We start from the raw sequence: 21,061 nt of genomic DNA, 5'->3' as shown, positions 1-21,061 counted from the left end.
CAGTGGGTCAGAAGTTTACATACACTAAGTTGACTATGCCTTTAAACAGCATGGAAAATACCAGAAAATTATGTCATGGCTTTAGAAGCTTCTGATAGGCTAATTGACATCATTTGAGTCAATTGGAGGTGTACCTGTGGCTGTATTTCAAGGCCTACCTTCAAACTCAATGCCTCTTCTCATCATGGGAAAATCAAAAGAAATCAGCCAAGACATCAGAAAAAAAATTGTTGACCTCAAGTCTGGTTCATCCTTGGGAGCAATTTCTAAACGCCTGAAGGTACCACGTTCATATGTACAAACAATAGTACACAAGTATAAACTCCATGGGACCACACAGCTGTCATACCGCTCAGGAAGGAGACGTGTTCTATCTCCTAGAGATGAACATACTTTGTTGCGAAAAGTGCAAATCAATCCCAGAACAACAGCAAAGGACCTTGTGAAGATGCTGGAGGAAACAGGTACAAAAGTATCTATAGCCACAGTAAAACGAGTCCTATATCGACATAACCTGAAAGGCCGCTCAGCAAGGAAGAAGCCACTGCTCCAAAGCTACCATAAAAAAGCCAGACTACGGTTTGCAACTGCACATGGGGACAAAGACTGTACTCTTTGGAGAAATGTCCTCTGTTCTAATGAAACAAAAATAGACCATAATGACCATCGTTATGTTTGGAGGAAAAAGGGGGAGGCTTGCAAGCCGAAGAACATCATCCCAACCGTGAAGCACGAGGGTGGCAGCATCATGTTGTGGGGGTGCTTTGCTGCAGGAGGGACTGGTGCACTTCACTAAATAGATGGCATCATGAGGAAAGGAAAATTATGTGGATATATTGAAGCAACATCTCAAGACATCAGTCAGGAAGTTAAAGCTTGGTCGCAAATGGGTCTTCCAAATGAACAATGACCCCAAGCATACTTCCAAAGTTGTGGCAAAATGGCTTAAGGACAACAAAGTCAAGGTATTGGAGTGGCCATCACAAAGCCCTGACCTCAATCCTATAGAAAATTTGTGGGCAGAACTGAAAAAGCATGTGTGAGCAAGGAGGCCTACAAATCTGACTCCCTTACACCAGCTCTGTCAGGAGGAATGGGCCAAAATTCACCCAACTTATTGTGGGAAGCTTGTAGAAGGCTACCCGAAACGTTTGACCCAAGTTAAACAATTTAAAGGCAATGCTAGCAACTACTAATTGAGTGTATGTAAACTTCTGACCCACTGGGAATATGATGAAAGAAAATAAAGCTAAAATAAATCCCTCTACTATTATCCTGACATTTCACATTCTTAAAATAAAGTGGTAATCCTAATTTACCTAAAACAAGGAATTTTGACTAGGATTATATGTCCGAAATTGTGAAAACTTAGTTTAAATGTATTTGGCTAAGGCCAAATACAAAACTTCCGACTTCAACTGCATGATAACATTTGTTTTGGTCACCTTCAGCCTCGCAAAGCCGCCTGATCCCGCGAGTTTACATGAATGTTGCTGCATAGGTCACCTTTACCTTGGATTAAGCATTAACCTAGAATTGAGCATTTAGAATTGATGCAGTGATTATTCTTCTCCCAGACTTCTAAATGTTGTGTTGCATAGCTTTTGTCCAGTCCTTTTACCTTTCTATGTATAGAGAAATGTATTGGGGGATGTAGAATAATTATATGTTGTAGGAAATAAACAGGCCTACTACGCCGTAGGCGGATCCAGAAGTGTTGAAGTTCAAATTGTTACATTGTAGCAGTGCTTACTTTTACGCTTACTAAATTAGGTTACATTGTAGCAGCATACAACTCTACACTGGTCGGCTACTGTAAGCGCTACATTCTAAACTCCGCCCTCGTCTGCGCAGGAAAAGCCTTCGCGAGCTCAGTGGAAAATCACCTCCGTCCGCCCTTCTCATACGCAACATCTGCACCGACGTAATCAAACAAGAGTAGGCAACCCCCTTCCCTGAAGTAAGGAATTGAGATCCCCTACATTGGAGTTTTGCCCATAGTGCATTTGTTTTTGTAGCCGATTGTAGACTAGCCTACACGGCCTCACGCCCATTTAGGAAATCCCCATATTGTGTGCATTGACACAGGAAACATTTGCAGTGATCGTGACAGGCCAGCTTCGAAGGGCGATAGACGAGAAAAGACCAAAGTACGAATCCGCCGGAACCTTTCCCGGTAAGAGTAGAATAAGCTACAATGCTTTTATATTTTACTTAAGGTAGCATCCACTGTTGATAGTATTTTAATATAAAGACATTTTGGCTTAATTACTAGATCAGATAATCTACTCAAGTGCGGAGTGGCTGGATTGATCGTTTTTTTTCTTCTATTACGGTAAAGAACTAGAGCTGCGTGAAATATGCGCACGTACAGTAGCCAACAGTATATTCGTTAAGTATTCAGACCCCTTGACCTTTTCCACATTTTGTTATAGCCTTATTCTAAAATTGATGACATTCAATGTTTTCCTCATGATCTAAACACAATACCATATAATGACTAAACGAAAACAGGTTTAGACATTTTTGCAAATGTATTAAAAATAAAAAAACAGAGCTTTTGCATGAGATTCGAAATTGAGCTCAGGTGCATCCTGTTTCCATTGATCATCCTTGAGATTTCTACAACTTGATTGGAGTCCACCTGTGGTAAATTCAATTGATTGGATATGATTTGGAAAGGCACACACACCTGTCTATATAAGGTCCCACAGTTGGCAGTGCATGTCAGAGCAAAAAAACAAGCCATGATGTCGAAGGAATTGGCCGTAGAGCTCCAAGACAACATTGTGTCGAGGCACAGATCTAGGGAAGAGTATCAAAACATTTATGCATCATTGAAGGTCCCCAAGAACACAGTGGCATTCGTTATTCTTAAATGGAAGAAGTTTGGAACCACCAAGGCACTTCCTAGAGCTGGCTGGCTGCCTGGCAAAACTGAGCAATCAGGGGAGAAGGGCCTTGGTCAGGGAGGTGACCAAGAAGCCAATGGTCACTCTGATAGAGCTCCAGAGTTCCTCTGTGGAGATGGGAGAACCTTCCAGAAGGACAACAACCTCTGCAGCACTCCACCCATCAGGCCTTTATGGTGGTGACCAGACGGAAGCCACTCCTCTGTAAAAGGCACATGACAGCCTGCATGGAGTTTGCCAAAAGGCACCTAAAGACTCAGACCATGAGAAACAAGGTTCTCTGGTCTGATGAAACCAAGCTTGAACTCTTTGGCCTGAATGCCAAGCGTCACGTCTGGAGGAAACGTTGCACCATCCCTACGGTCAAGTATGGTGGTGGCAGAATCATGCTGTGGGGATGTTTTTCAGCGGCAGAGACTAGGAGACTAGTCAGGATCGAGGGAAAGTGAACAGAGCAAAGTACAGAGAGATCCTTGATGAAAACCTGCTCGGGACCTTGGAAGGTATACGTTTGCCCCAGTCTAACAGGACAATGACCCTAAGTACACAGCCAAGACAATGCAGGGGTGGCTTTGGGACAAGTCTCTGAATGTCCTTGAGTGGCCCAGCCAGAGCCCGGACTTGAACCCGATCTAACATCTCTGGAGAGACCTGAAAATAACTGTGCAGCGATGCTCCCACATCCAACCCGACAGAGCTTGAGGATACGCAGAGAAGAATGGGAGAAACTCCCCAAATATAGGTGTGCCAAGCTTGTAGCGTCATACCCAAGAAGACTCAAGGCTGTAATCGCTAGCAAAGGTGCTTCAAGAAAGTACTGAATAAAGGGTCTGAATATTTGTAAATTTGTTATTTCAGTTTCTTATTTTTAATAAAAAAGTTTTTGTTTTGGGGTATTGTGTGTAGATTGATGAGGGGAAAAAAACAATTTAACCCATTTTAGAATAAGGCTATAATGTAACAAAATGTGAAAAAAGTCAAGGGGTCTGATGGAGGTAAGACATTACTGAGTGACTGGTGACGCAATTACAATTGAAATTATTTAGCATTTACAGTGAGTGTATTAAACATTAAGAACCCCAGAATAGCCTCAATTCGACAGGGCATGAACTACAAGGTGTCGAAAGCATTCCACAGGGATGCTGGCCCATGTTGACTCCAATGCTTCCTGCAGTTGTGTCAAGTTGGCTGGATGTCCTTTGGGTGGTGGACCATTCTTGATACACACTGGAAACTTTTGCAGTTCTCTGTGTTAGTAAACTGTGTTCTCTGTGTTAGTAGCCTATTCTTGACCGTGCACTCTAGTCATATTTGAAGAAGATTGTAATCAGTGTAACTCTTGAATTGTTTGTCTTCAAACAACTTGTTAGCAGGGCCATAACCAGAGAAACACTGGCTGTACAAAAATACCCAATGGGGCAACCATACAGCTGCCTCAACTTTCCCAAATGCCATAGATTGTTTTGACTTACAGCAGTGAGGAGAGGAACCAGAAAGATCAGTTTTAGGCTACTGGACTTCTTTTGAAGTTTTTGTATGTGGATACAGTTTGCATGTGGATAGAGTGTGTGGTTTCATTAAACAGGTTAGGTTATTTCTTATTAAATGGGGTCATTCTTTTCCTTTGCAGTCACGTAGAGATGTCCTGGTTTCATCATTTGAGAGGCTATAATTAGGCGTGGACCCAGAGTAGACCTCCCCAGGTAATTCAGTCAATTGCTTCATTATAACCCCTACAGAGTTAGTCTTTGACATCTTCAAGATCCTTTCCCCATTGAGAGAAGCTATGGCCTACTACTATGCTGTGGCAAAAAAATATATATATTTTTGTAACCCCTCAGTTCAGCCACGCCGTGGCACAACATGTTTTTGGGAAAACACCCTCTTCCAAAAATGCTGACCCCATATCTAAGGTACTATCTAAGGACCCTCTAGCCTACACGTAGGTATTTAATGTGTTAACCCTCTCTCTCTCTCAGGTCAGGTGTCAGTCAGGTATGGCTGATCTGCTGAAGCTGCTGCTGTGTGTGGCAGAGAAGGCGGCCAACGTGGCCCGCGTGTGCAGGCAGGAGGCCCCTCTCTTCCAGCTGCTGGTCCAGGAGAAGACTGGGGTGGACAAGAACAAGAAGTTTGTCCAGGACTTCAAGACGCTGGCCGATGTGGTAATCCAAGAGATGATCCGCCATGATGTTGGAGCTCAGGTACAGGAACCAAAACGCTTCTCATGTTATTATGATGAGGATCGTTTCATGTCTGAAATCCAGGCAAGCCTCTGAAGGATTTGTGTCATATCCCTCTCTAGTATGATAAAATGTTTTTGGCAACCCAAACCCCTCCACTGGTTTTATCCTGTTTTACCTTAGTTTCCCGAAATGATTGACCATATACAAGGAGAGGAGTCTAACAAGTTTGAAAATGGACTAGGTTAGTAGAAACAGCATCCACAATTACTATTATACATATACAGCTACTTGGGTAATAACAGTGTTACTTACTACACAGATAGGTAAGAGCAACAATTCCACTATACCATCAAATTTCTTTATAACACTGGACTTGTCGACTACCTGTTGGCTCTGTGTGTGTTCATGCGTGCGTCCCAGGTGAGAGTGTGGTAGTCACAGTGTGTGGGACAGAGAAGGAGACGGCTGCGTTGCTGGCCACGGTGCTGGACGGGGACCAGATGGCGGCGACTCTCCTGGCGTGTGCCATCCACCAGGACGCTACGCTCACACTCACAGACACGGGCACAGACGACCTCCACATACCCCTCAACCCCTCTGACCTGGGCATCTGGATTGACCCCATCGGTAATACCTGACCAGGAGTCACTATTTTAAAAACCCGATTTGTTATCTTCATAGATTTGTTATCTTCATAGACTTGGAATGATATTATGGATAATGTTAGAAGGATTGTGTGATCACTGAGCAGATCCACTTATTGTGTGGTGTAAATACTACACAAATTCCAGGGTAGGGATTTTTCCTTGTCCTTTTAAGACTGTTTATTCACATATTAATTGTACATACACTACATGACCAAAAGTATGTGGGCATCTGCTTGTCGAACATCTCATTCCAAAATCATGGGCATTAATATGGAGTTGGTCCCCTCTTTGCTGCTATAACAGCCTCCGCTCTTCTGGGAAGGCTTTCCACTAGATGTTGGAACATTGCGTCGGGGACTTACTTCCATTCAGCCACAAGAGCATTACTGAGGTCGGGCACTGATGTTGTGCGATTAGGCCTGGAGGACAGTCGGCGTTCCAATTAATCTCAATGGAGTTGAGGTCAGGGCTCTGTGTATGCCAGTCAAGTTCTTCCACACCGATCTCAACAAACCATTTCTGTATGGAACTCACTTTGTGCACGGGAGCATTGTTATGCTGAAACAGGAAAGGACTTCCCAAAACTGTTGCCACAAAGTTGGAAACACAGAATCGTGTACTATGTCATTGTATGCTGTAGCGTTAAGATTTCCTGTCACTGGAACTAAGGGGCCTAGCCTGAACCATGAAAAACAGCCCCAGACCATTATTCCTTCTCCACCAAACTATACAGTTGGCACTATGCATTGGAGCAGGTAGCGTTCCCCTGGCATCCGCCAAACCCAGATTTGTCCATTGGACTGCCAGATCGTGAAGTGTGATTCATCACTCCAGAGAACGCGTTTCCAATGTTCCAGACTCCAATGGTGGCGAGCTTTACACCCCTCCAGCCGGCACTTGGCATTGTGCATGGTGATCTTAGGCTTGTGTGCGGCTGCATGGCCATGGAAATCCATTTCATGAAGCTCCCGACGAACAGTTATTGTGCTGACGTTGCTTCCAGAGGCAGTTTGGAACTCGGTAGTGAGTGTTGCAACCGAGGACAGACAATTTTTACACGCTTCATTATGCGGCTGTACCGTTCGGTGAACTTGTGTGGTCTACCACTTCGCAGCTGAGCCATTGTTGCTCCTAGACGTGTCCACTTCCCAATAAAAGCACTTACAGTTGGCCGGGGCAGCTCTAGCAGGGCAGAAATTTGATGAACTGACTTGTTGGAAAGGTGGCATCCTAGGTGCATGGGATGCAAACTGCTGAGGGCTCAAAAAAGGTGACACTTTTTATTTTTTTCTCTGAAACATGCAAAACAATCACTGCTAGGAGGAAATGCAGGTTAACTAATTAAACAAAGAATATGATCTACATGATCAGTCTCTGTGTGTAAAATAAAGTGGTTAATGTGAACCTAACTCACAGCTAAAAAATGTAAAGAAAGCAATCCAATGTTATTTGTTGCCTAGACTTTACTGCAAATGACACTCGTCTTGAGAAAAAAACAATACACTAATATTGCAGTTAGCCATGACAGCCTTTATAATAGAACGCTTGTGGCCACACACAAATATTGTACTTGAGGGAACAAACATCTTAAAGTAGAAATAAAATGAAACAAACAGGCATTCTATTTTTGCTCTATTATCGCCACTATAGACGTCGATCAAGTGCACAAGGCTACACGTGTGCAAAAATAACTTTCACTGAGAAAAAAATGTAGAATCTCCCTCACGTGTTACTGTCAAGTTCAACACAACAGCAATATATTTGGGCTACACTGCACATTACATTGTACACTTTCTGCCTGTGGACAGGGAAAGTGTGGTGTTCCTTTCACCTCTATAGTGGCATCCAGTTTAAGCCAGGCCCAGCTCCAGCTACACTTGATCCCTGAATCCACACGTTTAACAAGAAACGCCTCATTTTCACCTAATTCTGGTCCTAGGCTGTCATTGTAAATAAGAGTTGGTTCTTAACTGACTTGCCTAGTTAAATAAAATAAAAATGTTATATATATATATATATATCCAATTCGCTATAGTATTAACTGGTATACGACTCATTGGCATTCCTCAAGCTATAACGCGTTCGTTGCTAACTGGATCCTTTGTGAAATGTTAACGAACTAACCACTATCAGTTAACTAAATGTTTTCCCTCTACAGTATGTGGTTAACTGCCTTGTTCAGGGGCAGAACGACATTTCTACCTTGTCAGCTCGGGGATTCAATCTAGCAACCTTTAGGTTACTGGCCCAACGCTCTAACCACTAGGCTACTAATGTTAGCTCATCTGATGTTGTAACGTTAGCTGTCTGATTTTCTTAGCAAGCTAATTTTCACACCATAAACTCAATTATTTTATCAGATAAGTTGGCTAATTGTGCTCAACATTTCTCTGGCTAGCTAACGGAGAATTCGATCCAGCTAACAAGATACTTAACAATGCGAATGCTTGTTCCACCACACTTTCTCCCTCACCTCAAACTTTCCAAATGTCAGTAGTTCTTCGGTTACAGCTCATGAAGTACGCTTCATCACCTTCTCACCCGTCTCCGTGGTCAGGCTTCTCACCTAACGTTACCTCTTCGTTATCGTTCAGGGGACGCGCTGCTCTAACTAGCAAGCTGACTTCCCAGAGCGCGCGGATGCTGTAACTAGTAAACTAGTTCAGTCGCGTGCTGCATTCTGTTGTTAAGTGAACGATTGGCTGAGCCTTGGATACAGACAGTATTGCGCCAAACGCGCTTCACTCGTTCTCTTACAGCCAGTAGCAATCCAACCCCCCAGTTTTCAACCCTGTAGGCGACGTTGAAAATCAGTGAGCTGTTCAGTGCTCGTCTTTATACACCTATCGGCAACAGGTGTGGCTGAAATCACTGAATCCACTCATTTGAAGGGGTGTCCACATACTTTTGTGTATATATAGTGTAAGTTGTTTCTATGTGTTTGGTTGTCGTTCAGATGCCACTAGCCAGTACATTGAGGGTCGCGAGGAGGTGGTGGTGGAGGGCTGTCTCTGTCCTTCAGGTCTGCAGTGTGCCCTGGTCCTGATCGGGGTATACCTCCGCGCCACTGGGGAACCCGTCATAGGGGTCATCAACCAGCCCTTCAACCACAAAGACCCAACGGGGTGAGACTCTTACTTTTCTATTATTTATCTATTTTCTTTCTCTCTGAATTGTTGGGAAGGGCTTGTATTTAAGCATTTCACTGTTAGTCTACACCTGTACAAAGCATGTGACAAATACAATTGGATTTGACTCTAGAACCAGAACAGCAATCATTTTGACACCAGGGTTAGGGTAAATGCTATTTAAGTTATCGAATAAATTAAACATTTCCCCCCCAATTTAAGTATTGGAAAAGGTATTTTCATTTGCAATTACTATTTTCAATCCATTTACTGAATTTAAATAGAAAAAGAGTTAACACCATCTAACACAGAAATAACATACTCAGTAATGCTCAGTCCTCACCAACTAAGCTTCGTTTAATGACATTTGGTTGATGTGATGTGCATATTTGTTGCAGCTGGAAGGGGAAGCATTTCTGGGGTGTGTCATGTGGGAGCGTCAAAGCCTGCTCAGTGCTCCGACCTAAAGACAGACCTGCACAGTGTCCAGGACTATCGGTGGTGCTGAGCTCCAGTGAGAAGCAGGCGGTGAAGGAGGCCTTGGCCCCTCTGTGTGGGCCTGACAGGCTGATGTACGCCTCGGGGGCCGGATACAAGATCCTGTGTGTGATCCTGGGCCTAGCTGACGTCTACGTCCTCTCCGAGGGCAGCACCTTCAAGTGGGACTCCTGCGGACCCCATGCCCTGCTTCTTGCACTGGGTGGGGGGATGCTGGACCTTAAAGAGTGCCTCCGCTTCGGCCACTGTGAGGGGGGGCACCATGACCAGGGGGAACTGACCTACCACCAATCCCTCTCAGAGAGCCCTGGGGCAGACCGCTGGGCCAACCAGGGTGGCCTGGTGGCCTACCTAGACTGTCAAATGCTTCATAGGGTTATTGGGGAGCTGAAGGGCAAGTTTTAAAGGAAGAGGCATTGTTTATGGTGAAGGGCACAAGTAGCTGTATCATTGCTTATAGGGACGTGCTGCTTAATATGTCCATTTTTGGAGGAGCTGTGTTTTTTTTAATTTACTATGCTGTCAAAGTTATCTTGTAAAAGCTAGATGTATATGTAAATATATAGTAAGGAATGTAAACATGTTAATGTATCTACAGTAGCTGGTATGTTAAAGGTGTTTTGTAGAAGATTAAGCTGCCTCTAACTTTTACAGTTACTGGTTTTCTCCTTGACAGGAAGCGTGTTGGTGGCAAACAAATCTAACTTCAGGAAAGACCAGAGTGCTGTTTAAGTAAAACTTATTCCAAAGCAAGATAATCAGAATCGAGAGACTGGTATGAACGGGAACAAGCATGGTTCAGGGAACAGTAGCTCACACTGCGTAGCTGAAACATGCTTTTTGTCTCAGTCATACCAAAATGTGGCACATGGCAATAACCCTGCTTTTGATTGTTTAAGGATCTCTGCTGGACTTACCTGAATATTACTTGATGGCCTAGTTGAAGTATAGTGGGACAGGGAGACATAGTAAATATCCCAAGTGTCCCCCCTTGACAGAAGCACTAATGGTGTGTGTGTGTGTGTGTGTGTGTGAGAGGCGAGAGCGGAGAGGACTCAAATAAGCTGGCTTCTGGGAATCTGCAGCGGCCCAGAAAATGCCTTTTATGGAAAAGAGGTGCATTTTACACTGTTTCCATAGCTCTAGCTGTATGACTTAGGATAAATCAGGGCAGAGGATTGAAAAACACGAGGTTCAGCAATCAACAATGAAACGGGGGCTAGTGTTCATTTACTGTAAATTAAGGGTTAAACCCCTTTTGAAGGAAAGGAGGGGAACTGTCACATAGCCAGGTTAGTGGATTTCTGGAGATATAGCAGAATTCAGAGATATTTAAACCCAGTCAGGTACTCCATTTATAGAATAAAATGAGTTACAGTTTGTTCAACATAAGTCCACCTGTCCTGTACCAAGAGGGTGGTGTGGAGATTCATTTTTATTATTTTCCACAACTATCACTTGCACCACTTCTTTGGCACACCCAATAATCTATTGGGATGCGGTCCAAAGTGGTTGTCATTACTTAATGTTGCTGTCTATGGCCTTCCATCAGAAAAGCATGACAACCACTCAGGTCTGTTGTGGACCACATGTGTATAAAGACTGGTTTGATCTACTGTAAGTTTAAAATGTGTGTATTGTAAAACGCCATTTCATGAGTGTACTCCAGAAGTGCCATTAGCAGGTCCCCTGGTTTCTGCTCCATTGGAATTATCCAGCATTCTCCTGTCTTGTGAGAGTCAGAATTTGAAGACGGAATTCAATCCACAAAACAATGAAAGTCCATTCATCCATCTGAAAACAACTTTACTATGAAATCCAGAGAAAAGGAAAATCAACTGAACACTGATGTTTCACAATTGTAAAACTCTTGCCAGCAAACTCACTCTCCTACCCCAAAAAACTAAAAATGCAAGTGCTCCGCACATTTAACCCTGATGATTGTCAGATTTTTTGCAACATTTATTTTTTTGCATATACTGTTTAATAATATCTCAACAACAAATTATAATCTGCGATATTGGCTCTTCTTCCACAGTGGGAGCCCTTAGTTGACTTGCCGCTTTAGACTGCTACTTAAGCCATACATTCTCAAGTCAACTAGGGTATCTAAACATTGACAGTACTGATAATTCAGACTAAAACTGAGATTAAATTAAACCTCCAATACCTCCATAAAAAAATAAAAAGCAAGTGGACAATTGCACTGAAAACCTTTTTCACTAAAAGGAGAACAAATAAACATGTGCAACAAGGGACCTAGGCCCTTTAAATCAAAGCTACAACACATCTCCCAACATCCACATAATAACACAAATCAAAAGGTAAAATGGAACATATTCATAAAGTGTCTCAGAGTAGGAGTACTAATCTAGGATCAGTTTAGCCTTTTTGATCCTAATGAATAAGATTACATGGAAAGGCCTGAACCTAGATCAGCACTCCTACTCTGGGGTGATTGATAAATATGGAATCAGACCTATTGATGTTTGAATGTTTTATCTCCTTCACTGGAACCTAGCTAGTCCTGTGGCTTATAAAAGGAATTAGATTATCAACATTCACCACATTTATTTCCAATACTGTATCTCCACAGGAAAAACACAATGATTTACCATAATGAGTACAGACAGATTGTTAGAGATCTGAATACTATCCCTCTTCAATCTGGAGCATACTGACTAATGAGAAAGGGGCGAAAGAGGGCAGTGGTAGCTTTTCTTTGAAATAAAAAGTGGTGGTAGGACTGTTAGTCTTGATATTCAGTTCCCCTGTCATTCAATCAACCTTTAAATTGTTGGTAAGTATCTGCCAAAGAGTAATCTCTGATAACAATATTGTACACTGCTACAGTCGTTGTGTTCTCAATGGAAGTTCAGTCACCTCCAATCTTAAAGGGTGTCAAGATGCAATTCGAGGGCGGATTGCATCTTGACATTCTCTTGAGCCACAGGAACGACATGATGCCTTCTAGACAGGTCCCCTGGTTTCTGCTCCATTGGAATTATCCAGCATTCTCCTGTCTTGTGAGAGTCGGAACTTGAAGATGGAATTTAATCCACATAACTCACAAAACAAACAAAGAAAGTCCATTCATCCATCTGAAATCCATCCATCTGAAATCAACTGAACACTGATGTTTCACACCAATACTTAGGGACTGCAAGCAGTAAATAGCCTAGGTCCTTGACTCACAGTATAACCGCCTTGATTTGAATGTGAACCTGCTAACCTCTGATGCCTCAAAGTGATTCTAAGTTGGCTTCAATGTGTTGAGAGACAGATTAAACATACAGTATTCACTGTAGCTAGACAGAGTTGATACACTACATGGCCAAGAGTATGTGGATGCCTTTTCAAATGAATGGATTCGGCAATTTCAGCCACACCCGTTGTTATGGGGTGTATGAAATCAAGCACATAGCCATTGGCAGTAGAATGGCCCGTACTATAGCGCTCAGCGACTTTCAACATGGCACCATCATAGGATGCCACCTTTCCAACAAGTCAGTTTGCCAAATTTTTGCCCTGCTAGAGCTGCCCCGGTCAACTGTAAGTGCTGTGATTGTGAAGTGGAAACATCTAGGAGCAACAACGGCTCAGCCACAAAGTGGTAGGCCACACAAGCTCACAGAATGGGACTGCCGAGTGTTGAAGCACATAGCAACATGGTTGCAACACTCACTATCAAGTTCCAAACTACCTCCGGAAGCAACGCCAATCACTTCATCATCTGCCAACGCTACCTACCCGAATGCATAGTGGCAACTGTAAAGGTGGAGGAGGAATAATGGCCCGAGGCTCTTTTTCATGGTTCGGGCTAGGCCGCTTAGTTCCAGTGAAGGGAAATTTAACACTTCAGCATACAATGACATTCTAGACGATTCTGTGCTTCCAACTTTGTGGCAACAGTTTGGGGAAGGCCCTTTCCTTTTTCAGCATGACAATGCCCCCGTGCACAAAGCGAGGCCCATTCAGAAATGGTTTGTCGAGATCGGTGTGGAAGAACTTGACTGGCCTGCACAGAGCCCCGACCTCAACCCCATCCAACATCTTGGGATGAATAGGAACGCAGACTGCGAGCCAGGCCAACATCAGCAACAGGCAACAGGCCATCACCCAACATCAGTGCCCGACCTAACTAATGCTTGTGGCTGAATGGAAGCAAGTCCCCGCAGCAATGTTCCAACATCTAGTGAAAGAGTGGAGGCTGTTATAACAGCAAAGGGGGGACCAACTCCATATTATTGCCAATGATTTTGGAATAAGATGTTCAACGAGCAATGTATCTATGTTTGGCAGGGAGCATACTTGCACTCTAATTCAGGTGCAAAAGCATTCCCCACAAACCTATTTCCCAATATAAATTAGTGACAAACTTTCGATCTAACTTCATTCAAAGCAATAAAAATGGCAGAAAAGCAGTTGCTCAAATGATAACCTAACAATTTATCAAAGAAGGCAACAGGCGGAAGGAAGGGTGTGTACAAGCAGTAACAGGCAGAGGAGCCCTCTCACTGGAGACAGTCTTCTCCCAGGATTCAGCTTGAGCAGTTAAATTCAGAAATTAATCAATTCTGATTGGCTTCTTCTAGCCGTGTCCCTCTCAAACACAAATGCACACAGACCTGAAGCAATATTACATTACCATATCCCCAAAAATGTATCACAAAAGTCTCAAGGACTAAAAGAGTCCAATGGCATGTAATGATGCAATCGTGTATGCAGAATTGTGCAGGAAAGTAAGACCTAAGGAATTGTGTTTGCATTATAAGCAAAAAGGGCTTGTGATTTCAGTGGCATGGCTACAGCTGTTTCATCAAAGAAAACAAATGAGGGAGAAGCAAAAAATACTGCCACCTCCTTACCCCAAATATACTTAAACTGAGTTAGTTTCTTCTTCTTATACATGGTCCAGTCTCATCTCTGGCTTGGGACCTATGTGTTGTCAGTCATTGATTCGTGTGGTAGCCCCGACCAGTGTGAATCTTCCTGAGTTCGAGTGATCCTTCGACTCATGTACAGTAAGGGGAGGTCCGGGCTCGCTGACAGACAAGCAAGAGAGACAGACATGGCCATGTGTAGAGTGTCCCTGTGTTGCTACAATGTGTCACAACAATGGCCGCTCTCACCTCTGGAAGGGCTTGCGGACCTTCTTCTTCCTGCGGGGCGGAGGTTTGCCTCCGCTCTCAGCCCACGTCTCGCTGGGCTCTGGCCGGGGCCCTCCAGGAGGCATGAAGAAGCCAGTCTGAGGTGGAGGAGGGGAGAAAGGTCCACTAGGTCCCGGTCCAGCACCAGAGGGGTGATGGGGGGGCGGTCCTGAGGGAAAGAAACCCCCGTTGGCAGCCATATCAGGGGGAGGTCCCCCCTGGAAGATGCGGTTGAAAAAGTCCTGCAGGTCAGCAGGGTTGGTCGGGCCTGGAGGAGAGTGCTCTGGGCCTGGAGGTGTCCTGGAGATCATGAAAGGACAGTTATATAAAAAAAATAAAACATTCAACGGGTGACTCCAGGAAAATCAAGAAAAAGGAGCACTCTGTGTCTGAGTTTCATTCACAGGACAAACAAAAAACCATCAGAGCCTTGGATAGCCTTTCATTCTGTTACATTCATTCTATTTCCATCTAGCCCACCAGGGATGGGCAACCGGGGGCACGTGGGCCGAATGGCCTTGGATCAATCCCCCCCCCCCTCCCAAAAAAGTAACTCAGTCGGAGTCTCATGTGGGTACACAGACCCGCGAGCAACTGCGGCCTCTCATAATGAGTTCAAATTTTTTGTGGACCCACCCCCATCCCTGATCTAGCCTATAGTTAACTATGATGCAAGTCACATTGAGATTGTTCTCTCTTTTGCCTTGGCCAAGAGGAGGCATCATTCACAAGCATCAGAGATGCTTGATAATCTGGAGCTCCAAAACTCATCTCTGTCCATAAATATGTAACTCTTTCACATGCAGGAGCACCTGCACTGACCAGAGCGTAATGGCATTTCAGAGAACAATCTAATTTAGGCCTCTGTGGTCTTTTAGACGGTTGGTCACATAGCACCTAGGTTGTGTCCCAATAATCTCTCCTTTCTCACGAAATATGCACTTGTTCCCTTCCTTTCATGGATTTGAAAGGATATGACTGGTATATGGAAACTCCCTCTAGCCCATGCATACACCAACACAATCATTTTACATTCGTGTGGAGTAGTTAACGAGCGCAAACTTCAGGAGGAGAATTAGATTGGAATGCAACCCTCAGTGCCCTGGGACCTACCTGTGGCGCTGCGTGGAGTTGCTGTTGTTCTTGGATCCGAAGGAGATGTGGTAGGGAACGCGGTGTGTGTCTGGAGAGATGCCTATCCTCTGGCAGCCGGCCCACTCTGAAAGGTGGGAGCGGAAAAGGTGACAAATTAATCAATGTGACAATACTGAAGCAAGCGGCAAGGAGGAGAAATAGTCAGTCTGACTTTAGGTGTCTTAACATTATTTAGCAGCTTAGAATTCAATTTAGTTGTAGAGCTCTTGAGCCTGTCAGTTGACTTGTTAAGAGTGCTTTTAGTTTACAGATGAAACAGAAACATCATTAAGTCAATACATAAAGAAGTATTGCATTAGCATAGATGAGAGCCTAACTATCCATGTGGGTGTCATTACACAGCTTGTCAAAGCAATGGGCTTGTTCGACAGTGGCGATTGCAGACTGACTGATCTACAAATCACCGTGCAGCATAAATAACTTTTCAATGTTATTTTTAGATCAGTCAGTCAAAATGTACCCACAATGCATTACAGTTTTGATGCTCTCAAAAACTGTCATAGTCAAGCCAGTACCTGTGATGTCGTAGACCTTGCCATCCATGCAGGCGAAGTATGTGATGCGTAGGCCCAGCATGCTGGACTCGGCCCACAGGTCTCCCTCCTCGGCGCTGTGGCGTCTGTTACACTCTGCACAGAACCGAGCCTCCTCAGGCTCCCGGTCCATCTCAAACCTCCTGCACACACAGGGAGGAGTCAGGGCCTGTGCTTTTTGTATGTAAGTAATTATTTTGTAAGCAGCAAAATGTACGAATACAATTTTAGTGATTGGGAGTAGTCAGGGTAGGTAAATTATATTACTATTGCAATCCCTCACTTTCACAATAGTCTGGTTATAAAAGTATGATACAGATATTATTAATACATTCAAATATTACAGATATTAATTCAGTCAGTGATGTACCTGTGCTTGCCCTCACACTTGGTGCACATCATAGTGTTCATAGCTTCCTTCAGGTCATCCTGCAGTTTGGTGAGGAACTCATTCATCGACTTGGAAAGTTCCGTCTTCGCCATGCGCTTCCTGAGGGAGGAGCAGGGAAACAAAAGTCAAAGCCATATCAACTACATCAAACATCCCACCGGCCTTCAGTGCAGTCATTTGATCACAGTTTACTGCATTTGAATTAAGTAATAGTCCAGTTTGTGTGCCTTCTACTCATATCACGTATTCTCTCCATGTGTCTGGGTTACTGAGGAACTAAACTAAACATCCCACAGGCCTTTAAATTGACTATAACATGCTAAGGTCCCGTGTGGCTCAGTTGGTAGAGCATGGTGTTTGCAACGCCAGGGTTGTGGGTTCGATTCCCACGGGGGACCAGTACGGGGGAAAAAATGTATGAAATGTATGCATTCACTACTGTAAGTCGCTCTGGATAAGAGCGTCTGCTAAATGACTAAAATGTAAATGTAATCTAAGGACCACAGTTAAGGAATGCTTCTCCATCTGTAATCCTTTTGTGAGAGGCCTGAGTTCTAACTTCAGATGTTTTTGTTAAAGGTGAAGTCATGTGATCATGGTTTCTTGCATTTGATATAAGTACTGGTCCAGTAGCTTGTGTGTCTTCTACTCACAGCTCATATTCCCGCCGTGTCTCTGGGTTACTGACGATGTCCCAGGCAGCCCTCAGCACCTTAAAGGCCTCCCCAGCGCGCGGGTGCTTGTTCTTGTCTGGATGGACCTGAGAAGGGAAGGAAAAAAGAAAGACAAACAGAAGGGCAGAGCAGAAAACATGATGTAAGAGAGAAAAACTAAGGAAGAGACTACTTCTAGTCATTTTCTGATTACATTTTATATTGTGGATATAAAAAAAAAAGATGCATGCAGCCATGCACAGCCAAGTGCAAAACTGCTTTGGCTTGTGTTTGACTATAATCGCTACACTCTCCATTTGATGAAATCCACACATTTTTATTATACACATGTATTCAAAAGATATAATGCACATCTCATTGCACCCGTAAACTCACCTGGACAGCCAGCTGTCTGTAGGCCCTCTTTAGCTCAGCTTCAGTGGCGTGGGCCTCCACCCCCAGCACTGTAAAAGGGTCCAGCTCCTCCTCAGGGACTTGAGCCAGCGCCAGCAGTCTCTCCAGCTCCTTCCCAGGCTGGTATCTGCATGCTCCACCAGGAGAATCCGGGGTGAAGGGGGGCACCTGGCTGGCTCTCCTCCTGAACCAGCTGCTGACCCTCTCCACCAGCGAAGCCACCCTCCTCCATACCCTGGAGTCCTGCATGGCCGTCCACCACCGCTGGGCCCTCTCCCCGCCCAGCTGGACCAGCGTGAACCGGGCCCACTGGAACCCCAGCAGCACCACGGCACAGAGGAGGCCGAAGCAGGTTAGGGAGGCCTTCCTGACCCATTTCACCAACCGAACACTCTTATCCACCAGGACCGCCCCGGCGCACCTCGCCCTCTCCAGCACGCGTCGGGCATCTGCCTTCATCCCCGGCACATCAGTGACCTTGTTGAGCATCTGTGAGCCCAGGTCGTAGATGGCCACCCCTCCGACCTCCACGGCCACCCCGCATCGGTGGGTCATGGTGACAATGACCTCCACCACCATGTGGATGCAGGAGATGCACCAGGGGCTGAGCGACTCCGACAGCAGCTCCCTGAAGGCCAAGGCCAGCTGAGTGCCCGTCCGCCGCCGGCCCCGGCCCTGTTGATGGTGGTGGTTGCGCCTCCGGGTCTGCTTGTGCCTACCGCCACCCGACGACAGGGAACCTTTAGGGAGGTAGGAGGACGAGGATGATGATGTAGCCTGAGTGTTTTGCTCCGAGGCTGCCCCCCCTCCTCCTCCGCTGTTCCGGGACCGGCCTCTCCTCCCTCCGGCCCCTGAGTTCCTCCAGCCTGACTCCCCGTTTATGCTTGGCTCCTTCCCTCCGCCTCCACTCTCCTCTTCATCTCCACCCTCTGTCTCCTCATTTCCTTCTCTCTCCACATGCTCCACCCCCTCCTGTCTTAGAGAGACCTCATTGTCCTCTGCAATCCCACAATCCTCTGCTTCTACATCTTCCGAGTCCTCCTGGTTGACTGGGGATTGGATATCCTGAGGGGTAACTTTGATATAGTCAGTCATGTCCTTATTGGGAACTGGTTGTTGAGTTTCCTCCTCATCTCCTCTGACTTCCCACTGGTCGGGCATGGCGGTTGAAGATGGGAGGAGAGGAACACCTGAGGGCAGCTCTTCAGGACTCTCCTCAGTTGCCTCTACAGTCCATGTCTCTCCCTTCATCTCGACCTCCCTCTCAGCCACCTCTTTCTCCATCTTCCTTCCAGTCTCTTGATTAAAGTTCCAAAAAAGTATCCAGTGTCATGTCAGGTTGGGGCCTTGATCCATTCTCACTGACCGCACCTTCTCCGACACCACACCTCAGCAGGGCCAAAGAGTCAGACAAGGACAGCTGAATAATACTGCAATGGCAGGCATCATTGTCCTAGGTACCCTACCAAATGCAGACATTGAATCAAGGATCAATCGTTACAATCCTTGGACCCGACTGGCCTCATCTTGTATCTGGTTCTTGCCTGTGGAGAGACAGCAAGTTTAAACATTAGCCTCCCTGTAACACGTTCACTTTCCCAAGCACCAGAACTAGGGGTCTAATCTAAAGTTCTCCGAAAAGTGAAATCAAACGGGATGTGGAGTTTCTGCATTAATCGTTGTTGTTGTCAAAGTTCTAACATGTTATTGGCAATATTTCCTATTTGATGACCACAATATCCACTCAACGAGCTGATCCGCAGCGCCGACATTTTGAAAAGATAAACCAAACTCTTTAGCTAGCCATCTGGTTATCAGCAGTTGCACTAGCTAGCTATATAGAAATGCAATTAATTTATTCTACAAGAAATGACTGGGTCGGGATATCAGAGGATAGTTGGGGCAATGTTAGGTTCTAGCGAATAAATTATGTCGTCACCGTTGCGAACAAAATGACTAACTGTCTCGAGACGAATAGCTAGCTGTCTCGTAGCTAAAACGCTAACTAGTTTACAACATTAGTTTGTTCGTATATAGCTATCTAGCTAATGTAATTGTAATAATATTAACGGTGGATTGTTGACAATGTTATTTTAGCTATTTGACTGCTAACACTGACTGGAATAACATTGGGAAAGATGACAACCAACGCAACTCACCTTTCTCTTCCGTAAAAAAGGAAGGCAAGATTAATGACACAATGTAGGCTAGCTTCAGCCCTGTAACGTTAGCGTCGCTCCTATAAAATGACCAAATGTGGCAAACTGATCAATTCTTCTCGTAGAAAGAACATTTAGTTATTGAATTGTGAATACAAAGTATTCTTATCCTGTATTTGTAGAGTGTGTTCTTTCTCCTAATTCAAATATTATTTTTTTCTTATTTTGTTCTTGGCTAACGCTGTCCTTGTTGTTTGTCTTACTATTTTTCACTTCCGAGGGAAACAAACCACAACCTCGTTTCCGCTGTATTAACCCTATCCTTGCCAGAACAAATTTGAGGCAGAAATGTTCCGAATGAACTTTTATTGGCCACTGAATGTAACGTTAATCACCAGGTTCCTCTTTATATCAAAACAATTACATGGGTCTACAATTGTATTATCTTCAAGAAGCCTAGGCCTAATAACTAAATAATAATAAAAAAAACTAGAATTGTAAAAGGCAAACTATTGTCTGGCTTACTTCCTATTTTAACAAAACAAGTCATTGTTTATTCAACAATGTAAACATGTATATCATGCAGTCACTTTTTCCTACTCTCAAACACCATCCACTCTCTCATGTCTGCCTTCTCCACCCACCTACACACTCCCCGGATGCATTGCATTCTCTAGCCTATTTCTGCCCATTCCGGATGCTGTGTGTTCCTCAAGGAGTGTGTGTGTTTGTGTGTGCAAGTAGTTTGTGTGGGCGGCTGCAATATCAACTGGGGCTCTCCGCTGCAGAGGGGTGAGGTCTGGGGGAGGAAAGAGGGGCCCAAAACCGGCAGGGGCACAGCTCACTCTCCAGGGGACTTGTCAATCAAGACAGGCAGGCAGGCAGACAGGGGATTTTCTTTGACCACGGCCTCCTTCCTTGCTCCTTCCCTACCTTGCCTCTTCCACCCATCCATGTGTTTATATGGACAGAAAAGGGCAGAAGCGCTGAGCTGTCTGATCAGGCCAAGTGTCTAGTTAGTTAGGCTGGAAATGGATACCGAGGGCACGTGCCCCCTCGGATTTGTCCTGTGGGTTTCCAATCTATCAACCTCATAACTAGCTACCAAGAAGCCATTTTAGGCTATCAATCAGTTAGAGTATCTAGCTTGTCTAACTATCTTAGCTGGCATGCCTGCTGGCAAGGTTGGTAGACTTTAGAAATAACGAGATGTACTTTACAATAATTACATTCCTTTC

General features: G+C 44.7%; 2 protein-coding genes across 3 annotated transcripts; one reads left to right on the top strand and one right to left on the bottom strand.

Annotated features, from left to right (window-relative positions):
* The first annotated feature begins 1,860 nt into the window (after positions 1-1,860).
* LOC106583335 (inositol polyphosphate 1-phosphatase) lies at positions 1,861-11,306 on the top strand. 2 transcript variants are annotated; one of them, XM_014167415.2, is made up of 7 exons: positions 1,861-2,176; positions 4,543-4,615; positions 4,892-5,113; positions 5,276-5,336; positions 5,516-5,722; positions 8,699-8,867; positions 9,269-11,306. In XM_014167415.2, the coding sequence occupies exons 3-7, from the start codon at positions 4,910-4,912 to the stop codon at positions 9,771-9,773; spliced, it is 1,146 nt and encodes a 381-aa protein (XP_014022890.2). In that variant the 5' UTR covers positions 1,861-2,176; positions 4,543-4,615; positions 4,892-4,909; the 3' UTR covers positions 9,774-11,306. The 2 variants fall into 2 exon arrangements, with proteins under 2 accessions (XP_014022890.2, XP_014022891.2); XM_014167416.2 differs by lacking the exon at positions 4,543-4,615.
* LOC106583338 (dnaJ homolog subfamily C member 14) lies at positions 11,158-20,140 on the bottom strand. Its single transcript, XM_014167419.2, has 7 exons — positions 19,824-20,140; positions 17,647-19,208; positions 17,251-17,357; positions 16,577-16,696; positions 16,189-16,349; positions 15,632-15,737; positions 11,158-14,818 (listed from the first exon to the last, which is right to left on the bottom strand). Exons 2-7 carry the CDS (start codon positions 18,946-18,948, stop codon positions 14,497-14,499), a joined length of 2,118 nt encoding a protein of 705 aa, XP_014022894.1. The 5' UTR covers positions 18,949-19,208; positions 19,824-20,140; the 3' UTR covers positions 11,158-14,496.
* Positions 20,141-21,061: the final 921 nt, after the last annotated feature.

The sequence above is a fragment of the Salmo salar genome, chromosome ssa22 (genome assembly GCF_905237065.1).
Source record: "Salmo salar chromosome ssa22, Ssal_v3.1, whole genome shotgun sequence".
Classification (NCBI taxonomy): Eukaryota; Metazoa; Chordata; class Actinopteri; order Salmoniformes; family Salmonidae; genus Salmo; species Salmo salar.
This window is presented reverse-complemented; position numbering and strand designations above follow the sequence as displayed.

Excerpts from the sequence above, each read along its gene's own strand:
- LOC106583338 (XM_014167419.2), bottom strand. The coding sequence starts at position 18,948 with ATGGAGAAAGAGGTGGCTGAGAGGGAGGTCGAGATGAAGGGAGAGACA. Across the intron at positions 16,697-17,250 it reads ACACGGCGGGAATATGAGCT|GAAGCGCATGGCGAAGACGG; the intron begins GTGAGTAGAAGA and ends CTCCTCCCTCAG. Across the intron at positions 15,738-16,188 it reads CAAGGTCTACGACATCACAG|AGTGGGCCGGCTGCCAGAGG; the intron begins GTACTGGCTTGA and ends CCCACCTTTCAG.
- LOC106583335 (XM_014167416.2), top strand. The coding sequence starts at position 4,910 with ATGGCTGATCTGCTGAAGCTGCTGCTGTGTGTGGCAGAGAAGGCGGCC. Across the intron at positions 5,337-5,515 it reads CAAGTTTGAAAATGGACTAG|GTGAGAGTGTGGTAGTCACA; the intron begins GTTAGTAGAAAC and ends CGTGCGTCCCAG. Across the intron at positions 5,723-8,698 it reads CATCTGGATTGACCCCATCG|ATGCCACTAGCCAGTACATT; the intron begins GTAATACCTGAC and ends GTTGTCGTTCAG.